The sequence below is a fragment of the Apodemus sylvaticus genome, chromosome 4 (assembly GCF_947179515.1).
Source record: "Apodemus sylvaticus chromosome 4, mApoSyl1.1, whole genome shotgun sequence".
Lineage (NCBI taxonomy): Eukaryota > Metazoa > Chordata > Mammalia > Rodentia > Muridae > Apodemus > Apodemus sylvaticus.
Genome location: NC_067475.1, coordinates 46,290,766 through 46,315,694, shown reverse-complemented (window position 1 = coordinate 46,315,694; position 24,929 = coordinate 46,290,766). Strand labels below are relative to the sequence as shown.

Here is a 24,929-nt window from a genome sequence, read left to right as displayed (position 1 = left end):
ACACCAACCAAAACAACAAAGCCAAATAGAAGAAAAGCATCAGCTCTAATAGAAAATACCAGCAAAACCTGTTTACACTGACTCTTTGAATTCACTGTATTGTATATGGAGGGTTAAGTAAGTAAATACAGCAAGTTTGACTGATCCCTTTAGAGCCACTTGGGAGTTACAGATTCTTGTGTTAGCACATTTTATCTAAAAATAAAGATACAGAATCTGTGCTATAAAAAATAAAGCAACACTAAGCAAGGCACAACCAGCTTTGGTTACTAGATGATATTCTATATGCTTAAATTGCTCATAGTATAATTGAAAGCAAAAATTGTGTGGCTTTTTCAGAAAGCTAATGTTCACATCCATTTGCTACTATATTTGTGGGTTGGTGAAACGTAAATAAAATTCGCCGTAAAGATACATCAAAGGAATACAGAAGCTAACAGACGCAGGGATAGGCATTGGAAGCCTGCTTGCGTGGCTACTTTAGTAACTCTCCAGACAACCTTCCCTCTTCCCTCTCCCTCCTCCTCCTCCATCCTATAAATGGGAAGTCTCCGCACACCACTCGTGAGGACAGGGAATTTCACAGTAAAAACTAGGAAAGCAAAGAGAGTCCTTTAGGAAAAAAACTTTTATTTTGACACACAGACATAAACCTTTGCTCAGTGACAGAGCAGTGTAAGACACAGTAGAAATGATTACCACGTAGGGGGTGATACTCACTGAAATGAAGACAGGCCTCCTGTCTCCACACTCATCTCTGAACTCACTAAAATATCACGGCATACTGGTTAGACTGGAAAGTTCACTTTTCCTTAGAGTAGGATTGGTTTTGGTAAGTGAATAGCCAAGGCACAGAGCGTTTGGGAAACGTGAAATAAAAATAACCCTTTCTGCAGCTTCACACAGGAATGAAGCGCTCTGCCTATGCGCTCTCAGGTCAAATGGCCATTGTCCTTTTACAGTCTAAAAGCATTCCCTTAATTCCTGTGGCTGGGATAATGTAAAACATACCTTCCCAGACTTTCAAACAGACCATGCAAAACACAGTACCGGTCTTTCACTAACAGTTCTCAGTAGGAGCACTGCACCCTCAAGATTTCCCGAGGTGGATGGTGACCCCATTGCAGATAACCTAATATGGCTCTATTTTAAATCTTTCCTCTCCTTTTTTCCCTCTCCCTCCTTCCCTACCTTATTCCCCTTCCCTCCCCTCTTATACGCCCTTCTTTTTCTTTTGGTGGCTTTAGGGATAGAACTCAGGGCCTTGACACATGCTAAGCCAGCACTCTGACACCAAGGTACTGCTCTAGGCTTTTCCGCCCCCGAAAAATTCCATAAATATGCCCAGTAATTTCCATTCTGAAAATGTAAGCTATCTCACAGTGGGAAACTGGAACTAATTTTAAAGAACTGATTTATGTCTTAGTGGTCTGTTTTATTATGTCCAATTATTCTTTTAACACAACTCAGTTATAGTAAGTATAGTTGGCATTTATTATATTAAAAACATAACTTATCTGTTAAAAATAAACCACATTTTGAAGCTTTGTACTCCATCTACAAATATATACTGTGGGTGGAAGCTTCCATAGTTCTACATAAAGCATTTACCAAGGGTGCACTGACTGCATCAGGCATGGCGTCAAGACTGCTGGACAAACGGCAGGGCATCCATGAGGCGCAGCGTGGGTTGTGCCAGCAGACAGCAGGACTTCAGACACCACCCTCCTCCAAATCGAAGATGATACATGGTCTCTGGTTTGTTTTGTTTTTGTTTTGTTTTTTAAAAACTCTGCTTTGAAGAATACTTTTTTGCTAACCTTCTATGGGAAACAATCATTTTTCTTTCTGATTCAAATCAAAAGAATGTAGGAAAAAAATTCTACACAGCATGGGATGAAGTTCAGTTGGTAGAGTGCTTGTCTACCATGCATGAGGTTCTGCGTGTGATCCCCAGGGCTGCATACACTGGGTGTGGTGGCACACATGATAGTCTTTAAGAAAAAAAAAAGCCAAAAACAGATGAATAATTTTTTGTTTGGCTTTTGTTTTTTAGATATGAGGTTTCTCTGTGTAGGCCTGGCTGCCTAGGAACTTTCTCTGTAGTCCAGGCTGGCCTCGAATTCAAAGAGATCTGCCTGCCTCTGCCTCCCGAGTGCTGGGATCAAAGGCATGTGCCACCACTGCCTGGCTATGAATGAGAGTTTTAAAATGAGTTGAGCTTACATTTCTTTATGACCTTGCATTCAATAATGTCAAGTGCTCACATAATTACTAAATATCTACGAGCCAACTATAAATCATAGAGGGTTTCGAGAACAGCAGCCATTGACCATGCCTGTGTCTCACAGCTGAAAGGGCAGTACTGGCCATTCTCGTTGGTAAGCTCTGGAAGGCCTTTCCATGGCGATCTGAAAGACAAAGAGAAGGAGAAGCATTTTATGAGACACAGTTCCGTGCATAGGAATAAAGCAGGCAAGTCCCAAGGTTTCGCCTACACTAGAGCAATCATTCAAAGTCATTTGCTATAAAACAATATTCTAAAGATACTTCACATATAAATTATGTTTTAAGATTTAATAGTAGCAAACAGAAATAAGTCTTCATCGTTATTATTTAGGCTGCTTTTGTTTTAGGGTCTTGCTATGTAACATGGCTTGCTTGGAACTGGCTATGTAGCTGAGGCTGGCTATGAACTTGCAGTGATCCTCCTATCTCTGCTTTCCAAGTACTGGAAATACAGGTGCGTTTCACTAGGCCCAGCTGCCTAACTAAAATGTTAAAAATATATAAATATTCTCTCAGGCATAATTTTAGCCTGCTTTACGGCTCTGAACTCATGATCTTCCTGCTTTGCCCCCCCCCCCCCCCATTGCTGGGATTAGAGGAAGACACCCCCAGTCCAGCAATGATTTAAGTCTTTTAGCCTAAGGTTAGGATTCAAATTGTAAATATGTAGGTGTACTATGTTTGAACTTAGTAGAACTAGAAACCCAAATGAAGTAATACATAGACACTGAGAGCTAGAATTAGGAAAATGCCAATTCATCCCTTATTTTACAGGATAACATAGACATTTATTACACACATATCTTCTAATACTTAGTACCTTATGTACAAATCTATTTAACACTGACAGAAATCCCATGAGGTAACTGCTCTAACTACATGCAAAGAGAGAAGAGGGCTGTATAGAAGTCACATGATCAGTGACAGGTCTCAGCATCACCACACAGACCGTCAGCGCAGCTAACAACACTCACGTAAGGAAGCGAGGCAGTGCATGCCGCTTACACATTTAGTCTAAGCAGTCAGCAGGAGTGTGCTTAGATATAACCTACACTTAAAGAAGTTCAAGTCTTTGGCTAAGTTTGTACCGTCTTAGAAAAATATAAAATATGGACACTGTTTAATTTACTAGTAAAGAGTACAAGAAATACCACTTGAAGTTATAGTCAAAAGATCAACTGATATTTTAAAAATAATGAAAAATTTTACTTGATAAACGAATCAACCCAAAAGGCCCAACCTGAATACTTTAAGTAGTATTTTATTCTATCTTGATCATCTCCAAATTATCAGTTATCTTGAAAATTAAAGACTATTCCACAAGTACAGATCATAAAATATAAGATCCTCAAATACTTATATAAAAATATAAGAACCAGGGCTGGAGAGATGGCTCAGTGGTTAAGAGCACTGGCTGCTCTTCCAAAGGTCCTGACTTCAAATCCCAGCAACCACATGGTGGCTCACAACCATCCATAACAAGATCTGATGCCCTCTTCTGGTGTTTCTGAAGACAGCTACAGTGTATTTAGATATAATAAATAAATCTTCAGGCTGGAGCAAGCGGGGATGACTGGAGAGAGCAGGGTTGACCAGAGTGAGCAGAGGTCCTGAATTCAAATTCCCAGCAACTACATGATGACTCACAACCATCAGTATAGCTACAGTGTACTCATATACATAAAATAAATAAATAAACCTTAAAAAACTATATATATAGTTTTTAATATACTGTGTGTGTGTATATATATATATATATATATATATATAGTTTTAAAACAAAATAAGAACCAAAATACTTAATGGAGGTAGAAATTCCACAGTTGAAATTACAGTACAGAGCACAGGGTGGCTTCCATGAAGATGCAGACGACATGAAAAAATGAATTTTAAGAAAACCTTGTTTACCTGATAGTTAATACACTGACTGGACACTAGTCATGGGATGACTTACCTCTCAAGATGGACATAATGTCTAGAAAGAACATTTTTAACCAAAAATACAGTCTTTGCGGCAGTCTCTGGGCCCATCATTTTGGAAAAATACAACTTTGCACGAAGAAAATACCCAATTGGCCATAGCCACTCCTAAAATATGATTTAAAAACAAAGAGAAAAAGAATTGTCAATATCTAACTTTATTTAAAAATAAGTTAAATTGAAAACTCTGAAAAGAAAATGAAATTCTTACAGGTCCTTGGTGGTAATTGAAACCTCTAGCAAGGTTGTAGTTGTCATTGTCTAAGGCATTATCATAAACTCCACAGTAAACCATGTCACTGCAAAAAGATCGGAGTTTGAGGTCAGTAAAAGAGGGTCAGGCGTCATACAGGAGGCATCAGCATTTCAGTAACAAAGGCAAGAAAATTGACCATCTTATTCCCTGATCTGCAGAGTATATCACTTAACACAAAATTAGTATATACCAAGTACTGAGGACCTTAATAATGTGTTCAGAAAAGATTAACAAGTCAAGTACCCTTATGTTTTCTTTCATATTTAGATCCCAGACTTTAATTTATATCCAGGGTAGGTCATGGTACTAGAAGAGGGCCCATGGAGGGAGACCAGAAAGGGAAGGAAAGGAAGTTAACAGATATATGTAACAAGAGGGCAGAGTGACAGTTGTCAGCTGGAGGAAGATTGACAGATGGGGAGTGGGCAGGGGTACAAGCCTTCACAGAAACATGTATGAATAATGCCATAATTAAACCTGTTACTTGTATGCTAATTTTTAAAAATTAGTAAGAATATTGAGGCATCTTGTCTTCAAGGAGATTGTCTGAATTGTATTAAAATCAACCATTTCATGGCTTTTAACATGTGTATTACAATTAAAAGTCCAAACAGTTGTTTGAATTAGGAAAAATTAAAGATAAAGTTTCATTGACTACAGAGCAAAAAGGCATATTTATTTTGTGGTACCTATTGATCAAACCTAGGGCCTTATCTATACTGGGCAAGTATCTCACAATTTATACAACCTTAGTCCATGTAGGGTTATATTTTAAATTTTTCAATGAAGCTATTTTAAAACTAAAATGAGTATATGGTCAGATTATAAATAACAGTTGAATATAGCTATTGCTATAATATATAGAATTTAGAGCAAAGTTATATACTGAGCAGTGTTACAAACATTGCCAACAGATGAGTTCTGCATAGTAACATTTAATTACATTGTAACTTTTAAAAACCTGTTTAGTGACACAAAATGGCCATGTGAACCTTTATCATTAACCTTTAGTTAGATCAGCAGGCCTTCTGCTTGTTTTTGAGGGCAGAGTTTGAGACAGGGCCTGACTGTGTGCCTCTAGTTGACCTGGAACTTTCTCATTAGTTCAGGCTTTGAACTCGCAGATATCTTCCTTTGTGTACCACCACACCTGACGAGTTTTTAGTCTTCTCTGAACATGCAAACATACAGAAATAACAAGTATTTGCGTACAAAGTTTTGCATATCAAGAATGAAAGTAAGCCAAGCATGGTGGTGTGTGTCTAATTCCAGGAGGCTGAGACAGGAGGATCAGGAGGTCAAGGTCACTGTTAAGACTCTGTCTCAAGAAACAGAAAAGAAATAATAAACTGGCAGTTAAGAGCACTTGTTGCTCTTGCAGAAGACCTGGGTTCAATTCCAGCACTCAGGTGATGGTTTACAACTATGTGTGACTCCAGTCCCAGGGGATCCCAAGCCCTCTTCTGGTCCCCAGGGGTACCAGGCCCACGTGTGGCACAAAGAAATATATGAAGGCAGAACACTCACACATAATAAATAGAGGGGTGTGCTGGGGACAGTGCCCAGGGGTTTGCATGCGGGAGGCATGTGCTCCATCCCTGGGCTGCATCCTTCCAGCTGCTCCCCACCAGCCCGAGACTGGCTCTCAGGTGGCCAGGCTGGTCTCAGACAGACAGTGGAAGACATTTATGAACTCTCAACTTTCCTGTCTCAGCCATCCAGGGGCTGGGATACAGGTGTGTGCCATCATGCTGGGATCAAGAGCTATTTTTAAAAAACTATTTAGAAGTTATTTGTAAACAAGTATAGAATGGATAATACTAATCTATGGGTTAAACACAGTATCAACTGCCTTCTTTTTCTTTTTTTCTTTTTTCTTTTTTTTTTTTTTTTTGTCTGTTTTTGAGACACGCCTGTAATCCCAGCACTCAGGGAGGCAGAGGCAGGTGGATTTCTGAGTTTGAGGCCAGCCTGGTCTACAGAGTGAGTTCCAGGACAGCCAGGGCTATACAGAGAAACCCTGTCTCAAAAAATCCAAATCCAAAAAACCAAAAAAACCCAACCAAACAAAAAACTATTTAGTTCTATTGTTTTGGGAATTAAATTCATGAAACTTTTTATTTGTTTGTTTGTTTGTTTGAGTGGTGCTGGGGACGGGCAAATGTCCACTGGTGACTTACATCTCTAGGCAATGTCCACTGGTGACCTACATCTCCATTAGGGTTTTTTTTTCCCCACTTCTCTTTAGACAACCAAGCCTCCAAGTGCTGGTACTATAGCACTGAGCCACCACACTGTGTTTTGATTTTGTTGTTGTTTTGTCATTTGAGACCGGGTTTTGCTAAGTAGGACAGACTGGCACTGACCTCTTGACCATCCTGCTTCAGAATCCCTGTGCTGGGATTACTGATGTAAGGCACCAAACCTGAACTTTTTTATACAGATTCTTCTAGATTTGTGGCTATATGGCCCAAACTATACAAAGCGAATAAAAATGACTTGGGTAATAGTCAAGATGGGAACGATGCTTGATTCTATAACTTCTTTTTCTTTTACATTGTTGGTACTTTCCAATGACCACAATAATCATGTATTACTTTTATAGTCAGAAACAAAATAAAGAATATACAGGACATTAGCTTTATATATTTACAATTTACAAATTAATTAGTGAATATAGAAGGCAGAGGTACTTTTAATGCTCGCACACAGTAAACTGGCAGATGGTTTCAGAAGTTTAAATGTGATTTTCCAGAAGTTATTTGTAAACAAGTATAGAATGGATAATACTAATCTATGGGTTAAACACAGTATCAACTGCCTTCTTTTTCTTTTTTCTTTTTTTCTTTTTTTTTTTTTTTGTTGTCTGTTTTTGAGACAGTGTTTCTCTGTGTAGCCCTGGCCATCCTGGAACTCATTCTGTAAAGTAGGCTGGCCTTGAACTCAGGTCTACCTTCCTCTGCTACCCTTCCCCCCCCCCCTGCCATGCTGAGATTAAAGGCACTCACAACCACCACCCTGGTAAACAACCTTCTTAATACTAATAATATTCCAACTTACTCTGGATCTAAAGTTTTCATGCCAAGAGGACCAAGTAATTTTTTTTCTGCGATTTCCAAAGCTTTCCAAGCCTTTTCAGCAGTAAAGAGTTCAGGGGCCTAATGAAAACAAAATAAACAAAGAAAAGAACATTTTAATACCGCAGAGAAATTAGTTCTTACCTATGTAAGTTAACTGTAAACTCTGAGAAGAAAACAAATTCAAATTTATGAACATGGTGTGGTCAGGTGTGAGGGTGGAGCCCGACGAGTCTAATCCTTCGAGGCCTGAGTGGCCTATCGAACCAAAGCTGCCTGTGTATATGTCTGTGTGAGGGTGCTGGACCTGTGTGACAGAGAGTTATGGGTGCTGGGAAATGAACCCTGGTCCTATGGAGGAGCAGTCAGTGCTCTTACCCATGGAGCCATCTCTCCAGTCCACAAGGCTGAACTTTCACACCACGACCAATGTCTGTGTGAGGGTGTTGGACCTGTGTGACAGAGAGTTATGGGTGCTGGGAAATGAACCCCGGTCCTCTGGAGGAGCAGTCAGTGCTCTTACCCACGGAGCCATCTCTCCAGTCCACAAGGCTGAAATTTCACACCACGACCATTAGCAACATAGTAATCTTTTCCACAGAGTCGAACACCCAGGGAAGCATGGCTGAGCTCAGAGCCCTCCTAGTCCGCTGCCCTTAAGAGGTTATTTTTAGACTGAGCTTTTACAACCAAAGGGGATCAAGAGTTCTTAGCTAGGAGGCTGGAGAGATACATGGCTCCCTGCTTAGGAACACTGGCTTCTCTTCGAGAGAATATAGGTCCAATTTCCAGTACCTACAGGGTGACTGACAACCATCTGTTATACTTAGTCTCGGATCTGATGCCCTCTTCTGGCCTCTTGGGACACTGCATGTATATGATAGACACATGCAGGCTACAACTCCCCCCGCCCCACATAAAATAATAAAATAAGATAAATAATAAAGAAAGAATTCTTAGCTAAATAGAACTAAGTAGAGAAGAACCACAATGGAGACAGAATGTGACTAGAAGCTGCCTGTGGGCATTCCCAGCACAGAGCTTTCTGACTAGTGCACTGAGGGGCTGTTTGTGGCTTGAGCTCATGGAATACAATGACCTCAGTGCTTAGGAGGGAAGGGTGAGGGCCAAGGCTGGCTGAGGCAGCTGGGTCTCGCCTAAGAGACTGAGTCCATTCAGCCCAGCGTGTGCACAGGCACCAGGAACTCTGGCATGTGTGACTCTGGGACCGGCTGTTTCTCAGCATCCACTGTTTTCTGTTTTTGACACCAAAGTTTGGGATTAGAGGTGGTATGCATACTTAATTACTGAAACCATAGAAAACTACCCAGAAAGCAATCATGTTTCATGGTTAAGTGGAACTTAAAACTAAGCAGGGAAAAAAAAAAGGCCCTTAGTAGAGTTGCCACGGCATTTCTGAAATTTGAAGGCCCTCCATCACTTACCACCACCATTGCTATGGTGAAATTGGGCCTGAGCTGATAGTCACACCAAGGACTTGACGCACCATAGCTGTCCTTGTAGATGCCGCGTTTGTGAACCAGGTTCGGATGCTTCTCGTTCGGATCTGAAGGGTCTTCGGAAACATGAAAGAGCTTCTCAAAGTTGGTTTGTATTTTCCTGTTCCACTCATCATACGAGACAGCTACGACCTTTCCTGAGAAGTGATAAAAGACACAGGAGTTGTAGACATTCATAACACTGAGCATCTGTTATTGCCAAAACCTCATATTTAACTTAATTATGAAATAAACTATGTTTTAGAAAATGTGGCTACTTTAGATGGAGATAGACTATAAATTCAAAGACCAAGTACGTCTCCCAAAAGAATGAAAAACAGCTCAGGGAGAGGGCACAGAGACAGTCTTCCTCTCTCAGCTGTAGAGAACGCTGTTAGTAACCAGCTCTGTTAGCATTTCCATATTGGGAATTAACCATTTTTCTTTCTTCTTAAAAGTTAGCATTTTCTAGTATTGGTGGGCTGAAACCAATGACGGCAACGAAGGTTAATAACTTGTTTAGGTTTCTTGTAAAACGGACCAGCTTACCATGTCTTCTTACTCTGACTTCATGATAAGGAAAGACGTTTTTCTTAGACAATTCCAGCAACCATCGAACAGCAGATTTACACAAGCCCACGATTTCCACAGCAGACCCATCTCTAAAATTAGAAAAATTTATATTCCATGTTGAGCTTATTTAACCATTCTTTAAAAGGGCATTCAATAAGTACTTCTCGGTTGGAGATATAGCTCAGTTGAATGTCTAGCAACAAGGAAGGCTCTGGGTAGCATAGAACCAAATCAAACCACCACCACCACCACCACCACCAATGGATGTTGGTGAATAGTATAACTATGTATCATGCAAGCAACTACCTGTGCCCACATCTTAACAATATAAGTAATACATATTATATCATATAAGAAATCTCTCCTTCCTATTTTGGCATTGAATTTGTTTCTAATATTTTAAAAGGGCTTATTTTTGTTTTGCGTGCCCACGTGTTTCTCTGTGTGACTGTGCCACGTGTGTGGGTGCCCAGGTACGAGCACTGGACCTCCTGGAACTGCTGCTACAGGCGGTTGTGAGCCTCCCACCGTGAGTCTGGGAAACTGAAGGGCAGCAGGCCCTCCTCACCGCTCGCCATCTCTGCAGGCTCTTCTAGCACGCTCATTGGTTCTTGTGGTTTTGAGGCAGAGTCTATCTCTTTAGTCCTGGCTGATGTGTTTGAAGATTACTCTTTAGTAAAAAAACAGCTTCCAGGCTGGAAAGACTCATCGGTTAAGAGCAATTGCTCTTATAGACAACCTTGGCTCAGCTCCCAGCTCCCGGGGGCAGCCCTCAAGCACCTGCAGCTCCAGTTCTGGAGAACCAGATGACCTCTTCTGGCTTCCAAAGGCGCCTCCACACATATGCACTTTCCCAAATGGACAGGTAATTTTTTTTTTTTAAAGGAGAAAATAGTTTCTAAGCTTAAATCAGTATCAAGAACGTGTGGTATTTGTTGATAACTTCTAACTCATAAAAGGAAACCTCTTGGATAACAAAGTTAGAGATAAAAGGTTTCAATTAGTTGTTGTCCATACTTGTAAAGACTGGTGTAATAAAATCTTTACATTGTGTAAAGTCAGATTAAGAAATGTCTTAAACCAGGATGGTGAGATGGCTCAGCAGGTAAAGGCCTTTGCTGCCAAGTCTGATGACCTGGGAGCCACACAGTGAGGTGAGAGAAGAGACTCTCACAAGTTGTCCACCTACACACACACACACACACACACACACACCATGAACAACTAACTTTTTTTTTTTTATTATTTTAAAGATGTCTTAATCATTTGGATAATGAATCATAAAATGTTTGAGATTTTTGTAGAGGTACAAAAATCATGAGATCTCCCAGATGAGAACATATACTTATAGAGAGAGGGCTGTTCTATCTGCATAATGGAAGCAAGGAAGGAATGAGCAGAGACAGAAACAGCAAAGGAGGTGGAGAAGGAGGAGCAGGAGGAGGGGGAGGGAGGACACAGGCCTGGAAGGATTTACTGTGAGGACCAAGGTTAGCAGAACAAAAGATGCTAGGAGTAAGTGTGTTTAACAAGGGAGCCGTGCACCTGCAGAAGCATCAGGACAGGACTCTACCTCGGGGTGGCTGGGATCCCTCTGTTTCTAGCTCGGTCACTCTCTCCCATTTTATCCATCCAGGTGCCACAGTTGAAGCGATTTCCTCCATAAACAAATCCTGTTTCTTCATCAATCCCTGCAGTTATGTTGAAACCTGAAAAAAGCAAAATATAACACTTACAAAGCAGCCATGGAGGTACAGGTCTGTGGTCCTAGCGCTCAGGGTGCAGAGGCAGGAGGACCACACACAAAGCTCGAGAAGCTTCCAATAAATTCCATTTCTCTTTCCAAAGAGGTTTTTATAATTTAAAAAGAATTGCATAGTCATAAAAAGTTGTAAAGTGATACCTAGGGTACAGCACCCTTCAATTGTTAGGGTGTTTTTCTAAGTTGAAAGTTGGCTGACAAAAGATACAAACTTTTGTCCTTTCTTCAGCACCACAAGCTTGGAGAGATCTGGAGCAATGTTTGCCTTTTCTCAGGTAAAGCTTCAAGTTTTGCACACCAGTGTATGCGAAGCAACAGCAAGGGTTAACCTGACAGCACTGGTAAGGCTTAACCGTGGCGCAGAAATACATACCCTCGTCCTTCATGTTTCGATCGATCTGAGGGCCCGCATTCCTCTCTCGGAACTGAATGCCTTGCATGTGCCTTTGCATAGCTTCCTGTATGACTTCAAACAAAGGCTGATCCTGTCGGAGACAGCAGGGACATCTCTTCTGTTAGGAAGGGGCTACATCCTTATTTTCCTAAATCCCTCAACTCTAGGAATGTGGGGATGTATACTTTTCCTAAGAGGAAGAAACAGGGAGTGGGGTGGGGCTGGGAAAAGCAGTAGCTCCTGTGTTCCCATGCTCTGTGTTTAAGTGAAGAGCAAGTCTCATCTTTATAACTTCTCACTGTGTTGACACTAAATGCATATTGATATTGACATTTCTCTTGATATTTGAATGCTTATGACTTGGAGACAATATTTAAACTAAAAAATAAAATTACATTTTATCAAAAATTATCTTAAGAAATGATCTCTACCAGTGTGCCAGCAGGCAAGGGTGCGGAATCATCTGTTGGATACATCCTGGACACTGGGCACTTGAGGATGTCTAGCCCGTTTGGAACCATCTTGCAATAGTCCTGAATGCACTGCAGCCACCACCACACGGCATCCCGACAGTTGTACCTGGCGTACGTGCCTTCACCGAGGAGGTTAGGAATGAGACCATGCCTCAGGGTGCTAGCAAACGCTAAAATAATATTCCTGCAACAACAGAAGCAAATGGATCATTTGAGATGAAAATCCTATAAAAACAAAGGGAAACAAGGTCACTTTCTCAGGGGTCTGGGGGATGCCCAGTTCCCAGCCCAGCTTTTCTCTCTAGGAATCTGGGGAACTTTCTCTTTCTGTAACAGGTTTTGGATCTATGGAGTCAAGTCCTCAGTCAGGTATTTATAAGGACTGCCATAACATCTATATTTTAAAAAGACATTTATTTTTATTATTTGTGTATAAGTGTTTGCCTGTGTGCACATATGTGTACCACATGTGTATGGTGTGAAGTACCACATGGAGGTGAGAAGTATGTTGGATCCCCTAGAACTGGAGTTAAGATGGTTGTGAGCTGCTCTGTGCGTTCTGGGAACTGAACTCTTCAAGAGAGGTGAGTGCCATTGGCCACTAAGCTATCTCTCCAAGTCATAGCTTTATCTTTGAAATCTATGATATTTCACTATTTCAGGTATTTCAGTAATCCTCCAATGTGCATTTTATTACTTTACATTGTAGAGTTCAAGAACAAAGTAACTATATAAGAAGACAAACGGACAGAAGCTGGCCTTACAAACTATAATTCATCCTAGCACACAGGAGGCAGGAGTAGGCGGGTCTCTGTGAATCCTACACCAGCTGGCCTACATGAGTTGTAGGCTATTTAGCGCTACATGGTAAGATCCTCTTTCAAAACAAAGAAACAATAAATAAAACAAAACCCCAAAACAACAGCAGTAAAACCCCAACCATGACTCACATTATTAACTGACAGATGACAGCTTATGTTCTGTGGTGCTATCCCAGTACAAATGAGAACTTAGTCTGAGATGGCATTGCACTCTAGAATGCTTCTCTCCAGCAGGTGAGGTCTAACCTTGGAAAGGTCCCTGAGGCGGTCTAGTCCTTATTATGTCTCCGTTTAATACCTGGCTCCTAAGAGTGACATAGGAAGCTTCTCTTCTCGCTTTGCTTACAGGTCACACAAAAGGTGACTGGTTGTCACAGTATGACCCATGATCAGATGACCAAGGGTAAAATGAAGCACAAGGGTAAAATGTAACAGCACAGGGTGATGACTGAGGACGGGGCCACTACTGTAGCCACCACTGTACAATGATTTAGAAATCCCCGAACCTTCCCGGGTGCTTGTTCTCTGTCGGAGAGCCTTTCAGGCAGTTAAGTGCAGCACTTACTACTTCAGGTAGTAAGGTGAGCACTCTGGCCTCCCACAGAGAGCACGGAGGGAGGTGGCAGCTGTAGGCTGCTGACATGAGCCAGCATTAGAAGCTGCCCATACCACAGGCTGCCACTGTGTGCTGCTGAATCCTGTTCGTTTGTTTGTTTTTGTTTTTTCAAGACAGGGTTCTTTGTATAGCCCTGGCTGTCTTGGAACTAGCTCTGTAGATCTTGAACTCAGAGATCTGTCTGTCTCTGCCTCCAGAGTTCTGGGATTAAAGGTATTTATCCAGACTTTTTTTTTTTTTTAATCTGACTTCTAACACATTTGCTTAGTGTGTCTGATACTGAAGCAAATAGCCTTCCAAAGTCATATTTTAAAAATGTTGTTATTTTATGTGTATGATGTTTTGCCTTATGTATGCCAGTCTACCTGGTACATATAGTTCTAGCTGAGGCCAGAAGAAGGCATCAAAGCCCTAGGAGATGAGAGTTACGGATGGTGTGAGCCTCCACGTGTTTGCTGAGAATCAAACCAAGGTTCTCCAGAAGAGCATGAACCCTGGATCCCCCAGAAGAGCAGCCAGTGTTCTTAAGTACTGAGCCATCTCTCTAGTTCCCCCAGTTTTCCTTATCATCCTCACCATCATTATTGGTGGGTGTGTGTGTGTGTGTGTGTGTGCCACAGTATATGTGTTGAGATCTGAGGACAACTTTGTGAAGTCAGTTCCCTTCATTTACCTTTATGTCGGTTCCAGGAATTAATGGCAGCTCACCAAGTTTGCACAGCAAGCACCTTCACACACCAAGCACCTTGACCCATTGAGCTGTCTTGCAAACTCTCCAATTTACTATTTATTTGTTTACTTATTTAGTTGAGACAGCATCTCACTATGTAGCCCTGGCTGTCCTGGAACTTTCTATGCGGACTAGGCTGGCCTTGAACTCATAAGAGATCTGCCACCAGAGTGCTGGGATAAATGGAGTATGCCACTATACCCAGACAGTCCCAAATTGTAAGTTGCATAATTGTCACCACTCAGTTAGAAAATACTTTATATTTGGGTTTGAAAGGGAAGATGCAGTTCATTTTAGTTAACCACTTAGATAGTTCAATTTTAAAATTACCAAAGTGAGGTGGAGAGATGGCCCAGTGGTTAGGTGCATGTTCTGCTCTTGCAGAAGACCTAACTATTTTACTAACATAGGGTAGCTCATGACTGCCTATAACTCCAGCTCTGGGATCCAATGCCCACTTCTGGTCCTGCTGAGCATCAGAACCCCTGGGAATGTTTGTATATGCTCAGCCCAGGGAGTGGCACTATTAGGAGGTATGGCCTTGTTGGAGTAGGTGTGTCACTGTGGGTGTAGGCTCTAAGACCCTCATCCTAACTCCCTGGAAGCCAGTATTCTCCCAGCAGCCTTTAGATGAAGATGCAGAACTCTCAGCTCTACCTGCACTGTGTCTACCTAGATGCCGCCATACTCCCACCTTGATGATGGACTGAGCCTCTGAACTTCTGAATCCAGGCCCAATTAAATGCTGTCCTTTATAAGACTTGCCTTAGTCATGATGTCTGTTCACAGCTGTAAAACCCTAACTAATAAAACCCCCATGCACATAATTAAAAATAAGCATTTTTAAAAAACAAAAATAAAATTATTACAAATAAAATTTCTAACACCTGAAGAGGGAAACACCAGTAATTTTTCTGATAGCATAAAGTTTTATAAAATGTATTTATGCTAAAAATGTTAGCTTATAGAGCAGTGCTTTTAAATTGGCTTCAGGCAGCTGATAATGACTGGGGACATTATGGGATCAGTTCTGGCTTTCCAGCACCCTCCCATCCCTAGGTCTGGACTGAGGGGCTTTGATTTGGGCACCAAGCACCTGCATGTCCAGTACGGTCACAGGCGATGCTGAGTGACAACCACGACTTACAGAACACACCAAAGATGGCACTATTGTGGAACTTTATTTTTTCAGGATTTTTGAAACTAGGATTCTCTCTGTGATCCCTGACTGTTCTAGAACTCACTGTGTAGACTAAGCCTCAGTTTGCAGAGATCTGCCTGCCTCTGCCTCCAAGAGCTGGGATCAAAGGCTTGTACTTCTTATATCTAGTGGAATGTCCTTTTTAATTGCAATAAATTTGTTCCTATCACCATGATAGAAGAAAACATCACTTCAGTCTGGAAAGAATCAAATTGGTGGCTGTAAGCTTGACAAGAAATGGAGGAAAACTTAATATATTTCCTTGTTAAAATGAGTCAGCAACACTCTTTATGAAAGCAGAAAATGGGTCTAATTTTTTAAAAATAAGCCTACAAACACCGAAGATGATCTTACCTAGCATATAAAGTAGTAACTTCCAAGTTGCCCTTTTCCTAAAATTTTCTAAACCTACTAAACAAGAACATAAAAAAATAAAACCTAAGAAGCTGGAGGCTGTGAGATAGCTCCGTGGTACATGCTACCAAGTTTAATGTTGAACTGGATTTCTGGCACCCACATGGAGGAATGAAAGTAAAATTCCAGCAAGCCATTCTTAGGCTCCACATGTGCACAGTGGCATGCCTGTACACACACACACACACACACACACACACACACACACACACACACACACGGAAAACAGTGCTTTTCCGGCACTGACAGCAGGTGGGTCAGAAGGCACATCACGAACTTTGCCAGCGCTGCAGAGGCTCCTACCTGGCTTCCAAGAAGCGTCCCGTAACCAGCAGCATCCCTCGAAGTGCAATGAAAGTATCCCTCCCCCAGCAGCGAAAAAGACCAGAAGAAAAGTGAGGTAAGCCTGACAAGACACAACAAAAACATGTGTCAATCACACTTCAGGTTTAGACTAAAGGGCAAATCAGAAGAAGCCTGCAAACCTTCCAGAATCCTCTGTAGCGATTCCCCCCCCCCCCCCCAAGACAGGGTTTCTCTGTGTAGCACTGACTGTCCTGGAACTCACTCTGTAGACCAGGCTGGCCTCGAACTCAGAAATCCGCCTGCCTCTGCCTCCTAGAGTGCTGGGATTTCAGGCGTGCACCACCACCGCCCGGCTAACGTTGGCTTTTATGGATCAGATTCTGAAAGGTGTCTGCGACTAAAGGTGGCGCTCAGCAAGGGCCCTGCAAGTCAGTTTCATCCCAGCCCTAAGAACCAGGGCGTTCTGAGATGATCTGAACTGTCTTTGCATTTAAAAATTTAAAAGCTTAAAATTAGAGATCACATATCTAATATATAAAGTGATATACTACTTTAAATACATTAAAAATTCTGCCCTGACTCTAAGGGTTATAGATTAATATAAGAGTAAAATGATTAGCTCAACAATATCCAATTAAATGGTTATAATTTATCTACAGTGAAAGTTTATCACCAAATTCCACATTATTTTACAACAGATTAGTAGGTTATACTTGTCACAGACTACATATGTGTGTATATGTAGTTATGCATGAATAACTTTAAGTTTTATGCTTTTTTTAAAAGAAGTATTTATTTATTTTATGTATATGAGTACACTGAAGCTATCTCCAGACACCCCAGAAGAGGGCATCACATCCCATTACAGATGGTTGTGAGCCACCATGTGGTTGTTGGGAATTGAACTCAGGACCTCTGGCAGAGTACTCAGTGCTCTTAACCACTCTCCAGCCCCGAGTCATATGTTTTTATATAAACAATTTATGAAGATAGAATCAAAGATCTCAGTGTTACTAACTTGAATATACCAAGTAAGACAAAACAGAATTAAAGGCACCAGTAGATTTGTTTCCTATGTTGTTTCCAAAATGATGTACAAATGCCCTCAGACGCACTGCAGCTCATTTACTGGACAGAAGAGCTGGTTTGGGCACCGATTATCATGTCAGCAGCTCTTCCCAGGCTGTAACTCAACACCTTACATGCAGCATGCACAGACGCCAGAGTGAGTTTAAATTCGCATGCCTTAAAGCACCAGAGTTCACTGATGTTAAAATGAAAACTGAGCTGAACATCACCATACAAACCTAATCCAGACCCGCAGGAGGTGCAGGCAAGCAGATGTCAAGTTTAGGGAGAGCCTGGGCTACACAGTAAGATCTTGTCTCAGCAACTACTACAAAGAGTAAAAGCCAAGAAGCCCTCAGCACTGACACGCAGGACTGTTTATGCCCCCTTTTTCTGTCCTCTATGCGTATACAACTTATAGGTCAAGTATTTTCTGTGTAATTTCTATGTTGTCAATTATTAACATTAACTACATTTTTTTTGGCAATACTACTACAAAAAGAAATATTTCTATCAGTTTAAAACAAACTGAATCCTAGCGGCAAATCTGCTTAATATTTTACTTTTGTCCAGAATAAATTAGGCAAAACACCTCCTTAAAATATCAGAATATCAGAATCATTGTTTATATGTTATATATCTGTTAGATAAACTACATATTAAGTGCTATAAATTTTATCACTAAATGCCATAAATAAATGCATATATTCTGGTGTTTAATAGTAGCAATGCACAACTTAAAAGGTTGAAGTTATTAGTTTATGTAATAGGCTTTAAAAAGCTAGGCTCTATGTCCCGAGTTTTCCTCACACTGCCCCAGTCCTGTCTACTGAGCACCTGCTTACACTTGGGGAATGATGGCCACCAGAACCATCAGTCAAATGAAAACCTGCAACACAGCTAGAAGATTAAAGCGGGCTCTCATTTTACTCCTCCTCTTAGTTAGACAGCTTTGGGTGTGTGACCCTGAGGAACTGAATGTGTTAGGGCCCTGCACTCACTAGGTACTACTCTGTCCCTTGGTCTGAAGGCCGAGAGTTTATGATCTTTCTAAAGGGAAAGGCAGTGCTGTTGGACACCCCAAAGCCTTTCTTCTGACCTGAGCCAATGCAAACCAAAAGCTTAATCTCAGCACAGGAAACCACGTAGATGCTATCACTACTGAGGATTATCTTATACATTTCAGATTAGTTTGGAAAGCTGTAAACGTTATACTTCACTTTACGAAAAGCCTGAGAAGCAATGGGAAGTTCTAAACTTTAGCAGCCTCAACTGCTTGATGCTTTCTAAAAACACACTAGAAGTTTATTAAAAAGAAAAGCCTTTCTTCAGGCATATTCTGATTATTTGGATGTATGAAATCTCTATGCAAAAGATGGTGCCAGTGCATATAGCTTAAAGTATTTGACAACAATAAAGACATGACAGAAAAATCATTTAACATGTTCTGTATTTCATAACTTGCAATCTCTTAAAAACTACAAGGTCGGTTTTAAAAACCAGGGAAGAAATACAGAGGAAATGATATTAATTAAATTTAATGATAGATAATTTAAGATGCCAAGAAGTGGGATTTAACAGATACCCGAGGAAGACAGGATTACCCAACCACAACCAAAAACACACATAAGTGGTTAGCACATAGTTATAGTTAAATAGTATTATTGTTACGAGTGAGAGGCTATTAAGCGAGCTAACCAGCTCACTTACTAAGCTATGGCATAAAACTCTTGGATAATATCATGGATTTTAAAAAACATCATTTTTCCATGGGGTTTCCTTGTTGCATTAGAGCTGTTACCTCCTGACCTCTGACCTCTGACCTCCACCAACTTCCTCACCTGCAGCCAAGGAGGCACAGCACTGCTCCTTCTCCTTTGTGATCTCATTTAACCTGCATGGCACATCCAGGAGCGAGGGGGAAAGCAGCGGCAGACAAGGGCACTTCCCGACCCCGCACATCTGGACAGAACCCAGTGACAGGTGTTTCACGAAGGTGGAACCGTTCTGAACAAAGCTGTAACAAAACAACAAGCTCTCTTATTTTCTATAGGAATGTGAAAAAAGGGTAAAATAGTTTTATGGATGTCATGGAACAAGTTAATGAATAAATAAATCAAATAATATAAAATAACTTTGTTTTTCCATCTTATTTTTTAAAGGTTTATTTAGTTATTTTATGTATGTGGTTACACTGTAGCTGTCTTCAGACACACCAGAAGAGGGCATCAGATCTCATTACAGATGGTTGTGCACCAACATGTGGTTGCCGGGATTTGAACTCAGGACTGCTGAAAGAACAGTCAGTGCTCTTAACTCTGAGCCATCTCTCCAGCCCCTCCATATCATATTTTACAGGCTTTGTAAACTAGATTTAAACCCCACCCTTACTCCCAAGCCCCTAGCTGGGGACTGGACCCAAGGCCTTACGCTTGCTGGGCAAATGATGCTCTTCTGAGCTAGACACCCAAACATCCCTGTCAAATTGAAAAACTGGTACACAGTGTGTGTATGTTTGTGTGAAGGAGCTTATCTGTGCACCTGAAACCCTGGAATTGACCCTCAGCACCTTATAAACTGGATGCACACTTGTAATCTCAGCATTTGGGTGTGGAGACAGGAGGATCAGAAGCATACGCTCATCCTTGCCTACGCAGTGTATTTGAGGTCTTCAATACATGAGACCCTGTCTCAAAAGAAAAACAAACCCCAAGCAAATGCTACATTTGGTTTTGCATGTTCTAGATTAAGGGATGCTAATCAACTTACTGTCCACCTGAAAAGTTTCTCACCTCTGAGTCTATGACAGTTCCTCAGGTTTTGGTCTTTTAAAATCACGTATAAAATGACTCTCTATAGCTTACACCCAACCATGCCCATCCGCTCCAGTTACACTGGGTTACCTTGACATCTGTTTCCATGCTGCATCCAGCAGAGTGGTATATGCACCAATTAATATAGCATCAAAGTAGCACGGGATGAGGTATCGTGGGATCTGCTTCAGGTAGAAGAACATAGCCTTCAACCATTTACCAACCTGTTACAGAAATAATTTGAAAAGTTACTTTGCTGTGTTTATAGGCTAGCTATATTTTAAATCTATATATATGACTTTGCTGACCAGTAAGTAATCTATTAACCACATAACTACTCGTTAGAACTGAAAGATGATCAAGAAAGGAAAATGGCTCAAGGAAGCTGCAACTTATCTACAACAAGGTAATACCCAAGTCTCAATGCCCCTTGATTGTTTGCACTAGAACACCGTTCTGCTTACTTCAGCAATACTTCCTGATCGCGAAATAAGCCGGCCGCTGACATAATCGATCATCCAGTCTCCGGACCTCAAGTTTTCACAGAATGGATGCCCCAGGTCATTCTTTGGTCTTATTTCTGCCAACACGGACATTAATCCTAAAAATTGAGACATTATTGAGCTGTTGGCAGAGTCAAATGTTCTTGTCGCTTACCTTATGTCCAGTCTCTAATGATTTGGGGTGAACATATCTACAGACAGACATAAAGGCTATGCAGTTCAAGATGGCACTTAGCACGGCCGAGGGAGGAAAGCCAGGGTGCCTACTTTAACAAGGACACAGAAGCTGCAAGAAGGGATCTGCTGCTGCAGGGACAATACAGGGCTTCCCAAGAGCCAGGACTTCCGAGACTGCCCTTCTTTATTTGTATTTAATATTATAACATTCGAAAGCAACTGGCATAATTTCTCACCCTAACACATCAAGCAGAGAAGCTTGAGTATTTCTGTGTTAGCAAGTGGCAGATTAATATTTAGGAAGGAATTAAAGAAATCACAAAGCTGGAAGCAAGCCCACCAATGGTGGACAATAATAAAGCCTGCTTCAGAAGCAGCCTTTGAAATATAACAGGCGATACTTACAACCAAACAAGGTTGCAAAGTGAGCAACTGGTCATATGATGACTGTCAGGCATACTTCTCAAGAATCACTAGCCTTCCTGCACAGACTCAAAGCAGACTCTGTAATTCTCTTACAGAATGACCACACTTTCATCCTTCAGTAAACAATGACTTCTACCTTAAAACAGTATGTGGCTTCACTGGTTTCATTTTAAGTAAATTCATGTAGTTAGAATTTATTGAGTTTTATGTGTGCAGCATGTTTTAACAAAATAAGTCAGCACACCAGAGAGAGAGAGAGATCGCAAATCCACGTCCTGGAGCACACTCCCTAGAGCCAGGGAGTGAAATACACATACAATGCAACTTTATTCTACTGTACTGAGTGCAGTTACATCCTTTATAGCATCATGCTACGTGAAATAGCTAGACTGTTTTCTTTCATATGAGGATTCTAAATTCAGACCTCCTTCTCTATCTCTATATCAGGCTTATATGGTAGTTCTATATGCACTCTATATATTTTAACTATATAGGATAAACCAAATATGCAACAAAAAGTGTCCATTTTTTAATTTATTTAGGACTTTATCTCAGTTGGCTTTTCAGAAGTAGCATGACATGTCTAAAACTCAATGCCAAGGAGATTCATGATAAACCAAGACAGGCTCAGGCAGTGGTGGTGCACACCTTTACTCCTGTCCTGGTTTGGAGGTAGAAGCACTGGGATCTCTGGGAATTCAAGTCCAGCCTGGTCTACAGAGCAAGGGCCAGGATAGCCAGGGCCATATAGAGAAACTCTGTCTTTAAAAAAAGCAAAATAAATAATAGATAAATAAACCAAGACAAGAAATACTTATTGAGGTTAATGTTTAAGAGGGATAAACGTCCTTAAGGATAAATGCGTTTACACAGAGCTGGCAGTCTTAGGGAGCACTTAAGGACTGAATGCGAATGGTTGTCACATCATTTTTTACTATTTTACAAGAATGATTTCAATTAGTTAAGTAACATCACTTACAGTTTTTTTTTCTTCTCTTGAGACAAGGTTCCCCCATATAATCCAGGGGGCCTCAAATTTTCAACGGTTCTGTTTCAGCCTCCTGAGTAGCTAGGATCACGGTTTTGTTCCACCATGCTTGGCTATCATTAATACTGTTTTGCTTTGTTTCACTTAAGACAGGGATTCACTGCATACCTCTGGCTGGCCTAGGTTTCATTATGTTGACCAACCAGGCACTGAGCTCACAGAGACCCGCCTACCTCTGCCTCCCGAGTACTGGAACTACAGGTGTGCACTAGAGATGGCTCAGTGGTTAAGACCACTTGGTGTTCTTGCAAAAGATTAGGTTCAGTACTCAGAACCTACACAGCAAAAATCCACTTCCAGGGGATCTAACGGCTTTGTGGGTAGCAGGCAAGCACATGCATGCATACATACATGCAAGTAAAACACATAACATACATACATACATGCAAGTAAAACACACTCATAAATAAAATAATCCAAAAAGTGTAAAGCATGCATCACCACATGCCTGGTTCTATCATTCATATTTTACTGTGGCAGAAATCAGGGTTCAGAAAGGTTATGCTGTTTACTAATGGTAACCAACAAAAAGCCTTAAGTTATAATCTCAGGTGTCATATCTAGACTTACACTCTTTCTTTCTATAAGGATTATTATTAAAGAAAATAAAACCAAACCACTATCCTCATAGACCTACCTTGAAGACCTGCATACTTAAGGGACGACCAGTTTGGTATGTCATAGCAACCTCCCCCATCTTCTTGTTCTTCTGATTCACATCGGTAAAGCACCTGATTTAGCTCGGCCAAAGTCAACTTAGAGGCAATGCTAAGAATTAGAAAATAAATATACTATTATTTCATTTTCTATATGTAAAAGCAAAAGAAAAATCTTTACTATAAATATTAAATGTCTCAGAAAAGCTTGAACACTTGGTTCTAGGTCCTTTTCTGTTGCAATGATAAAACACTCTGATCAGACTCAACCTGGTCTGTGTGGTTACAGTGAGACTGGTCCCCAGAGGCACATACACGTGAATACTGGGTCCCCAGGTCAACCTGTCCTGAGAAATTCTTCAACTGAGGTTCCCTCTTTACAGATGACTCTAGCTGTATCAAGTTGACAAAAAAACTAATCAGTACATATATGTTGTAAAAACTCATCACTGAAGTAAACATATACTCTCATAATAGACCACAGGTAATAATTAAGAAGCAAAATGCAGTGGAAATTAAGTAAGAGCTAATATCATTCGAACTAAATTAAAAAAAAAATCCAATGATAGCTAAAAATGAAGACTTTTATCTGTGTTTGTATGTGTACATGTGTGTACATGCGTGTATGCAGAAGTCTATGGAGGCCCAAAGTGGGTGCTGGAGCCACTTAAGCTAGAATTCTAAGCAGTTGTTAGCCACCCAACATGGGCACTGAGAACTGAACTCTGCTCCTCTATAAGAGCAACAAGTGCTTTTAAGGGCTCGGCGAGGTCTCTAGCTCTGTGTCAGTTTAATTCATTAAGAGTACGATAGAACATCTTTAGCCTGTGTCTTCTGAACTTCGGATCCTCCTGCTTCTACCCTTTAAATGCCGTGATCACAGCTATACACCATGCAAGCTCTGGCTGGCCAGGAACGTGCAGGATCCTCCTGCCTCCGCCTACTGAGCGCTGCTTGCGTACTTTATTCTCTTAAATATGACATTACAATAATACGTATTCATTCTTGGACAAGGCGACACTCTTACATAAGGCTGAGCATGCTCATTAAATACTTTTTCCAGAGGCTGCTTTACAGTATGTATTAAAAAATTTCAAATATGTGATTTACTCTAGCCCCCCAAATTTCATTTTGAGAAATTTAGCTTAGTGTCAGTGACTGCAACGTGCTAAGTAGTTATCAGGCGACAGGCATGAATCATGTATTTTGCATGTGTGACTGTGATGCTTGGGGAGCCATGGAGTCATGGGGAGCAGTTCTGGGGCGAGAGTGAGGTTGAGGTGGGTCCAAACCCCAGGAATTATGTCCTGAGATTGGCAGGAGGAGATCCCCCCCCACTGGGCCTGTAAGTCAGCGCAGATAGACCTATGTCCCCGCCTTTGCCACCGGTTGGGACAGAAGGTGGCCATGTCTGTTACGGGTGGGGAAGCGAGGCAGGAATGACATGTTATCCTGTTTGGTCTTCACAAAACTTAAGAAGTAAGCATTATTATTGACCCCACTGTCCAGATGAGAGACTTAGAAGAAAATTTAAATAACTTTGCCAAGATCATGCTGACAGGGTTGAATCTAAACTTAGGTCTAAAATGGTATTCTTCAGTACTATGTGGCATTGCATTGCAAAGGGATATTTAAAAACTTAGCAAAAATCAAGGTACCGAGATACATAACAGGGAATAATTAGAAGCACTCTAGGTGTCTCAAAATGGATAATTACTAAATTTGTTGTGATAGAGCTGTATATAATACAATAATATGTTGACATTACAATGATGTGGTAAGCAGTATAATGTAAACAACTATGTCTTGCAGAGCTTAGAAAGATCATGCTTGTGCATGTGATGGCA

The 24,929-nt window shown here is 41.0% G+C and overlaps 1 protein-coding gene across 1 annotated transcript in view; it reads right to left on the bottom strand.

Annotated features, from left to right (window-relative positions):
* Positions 1-294: 294 nt before the first annotated feature.
* Positions 295-24,929, bottom strand: part of Agl (amylo-alpha-1, 6-glucosidase, 4-alpha-glucanotransferase) — a 52,425-nt gene continuing 27,790 nt past the window's right edge. Inside the window, exons 21-34 of the mRNA XM_052179354.1 lie at positions 23,064-23,194; positions 20,737-20,873; positions 20,363-20,496; positions 19,301-19,476; positions 16,389-16,491; positions 12,262-12,487; positions 11,810-11,921; positions 11,248-11,383; positions 9,651-9,763; positions 9,048-9,259; positions 7,586-7,683; positions 4,481-4,568; positions 4,244-4,377; positions 295-2,411 (exon numbers count right to left, since the gene is read on the bottom strand). Of these exons, the coding sequence (XP_052035314.1) occupies positions 2,294-2,411; positions 4,244-4,377; positions 4,481-4,568; positions 7,586-7,683; positions 9,048-9,259; positions 9,651-9,763; positions 11,248-11,383; positions 11,810-11,921; positions 12,262-12,487; positions 16,389-16,491; positions 19,301-19,476; positions 20,363-20,496; positions 20,737-20,873; positions 23,064-23,194 (1,918 nt within the window). The 3' untranslated portion in view covers positions 295-2,293. The remainder of the gene's footprint in view (positions 2,412-4,243; positions 4,378-4,480; positions 4,569-7,585; positions 7,684-9,047; positions 9,260-9,650; positions 9,764-11,247; positions 11,384-11,809; positions 11,922-12,261; positions 12,488-16,388; positions 16,492-19,300; positions 19,477-20,362; positions 20,497-20,736; positions 20,874-23,063; positions 23,195-24,929) is intronic.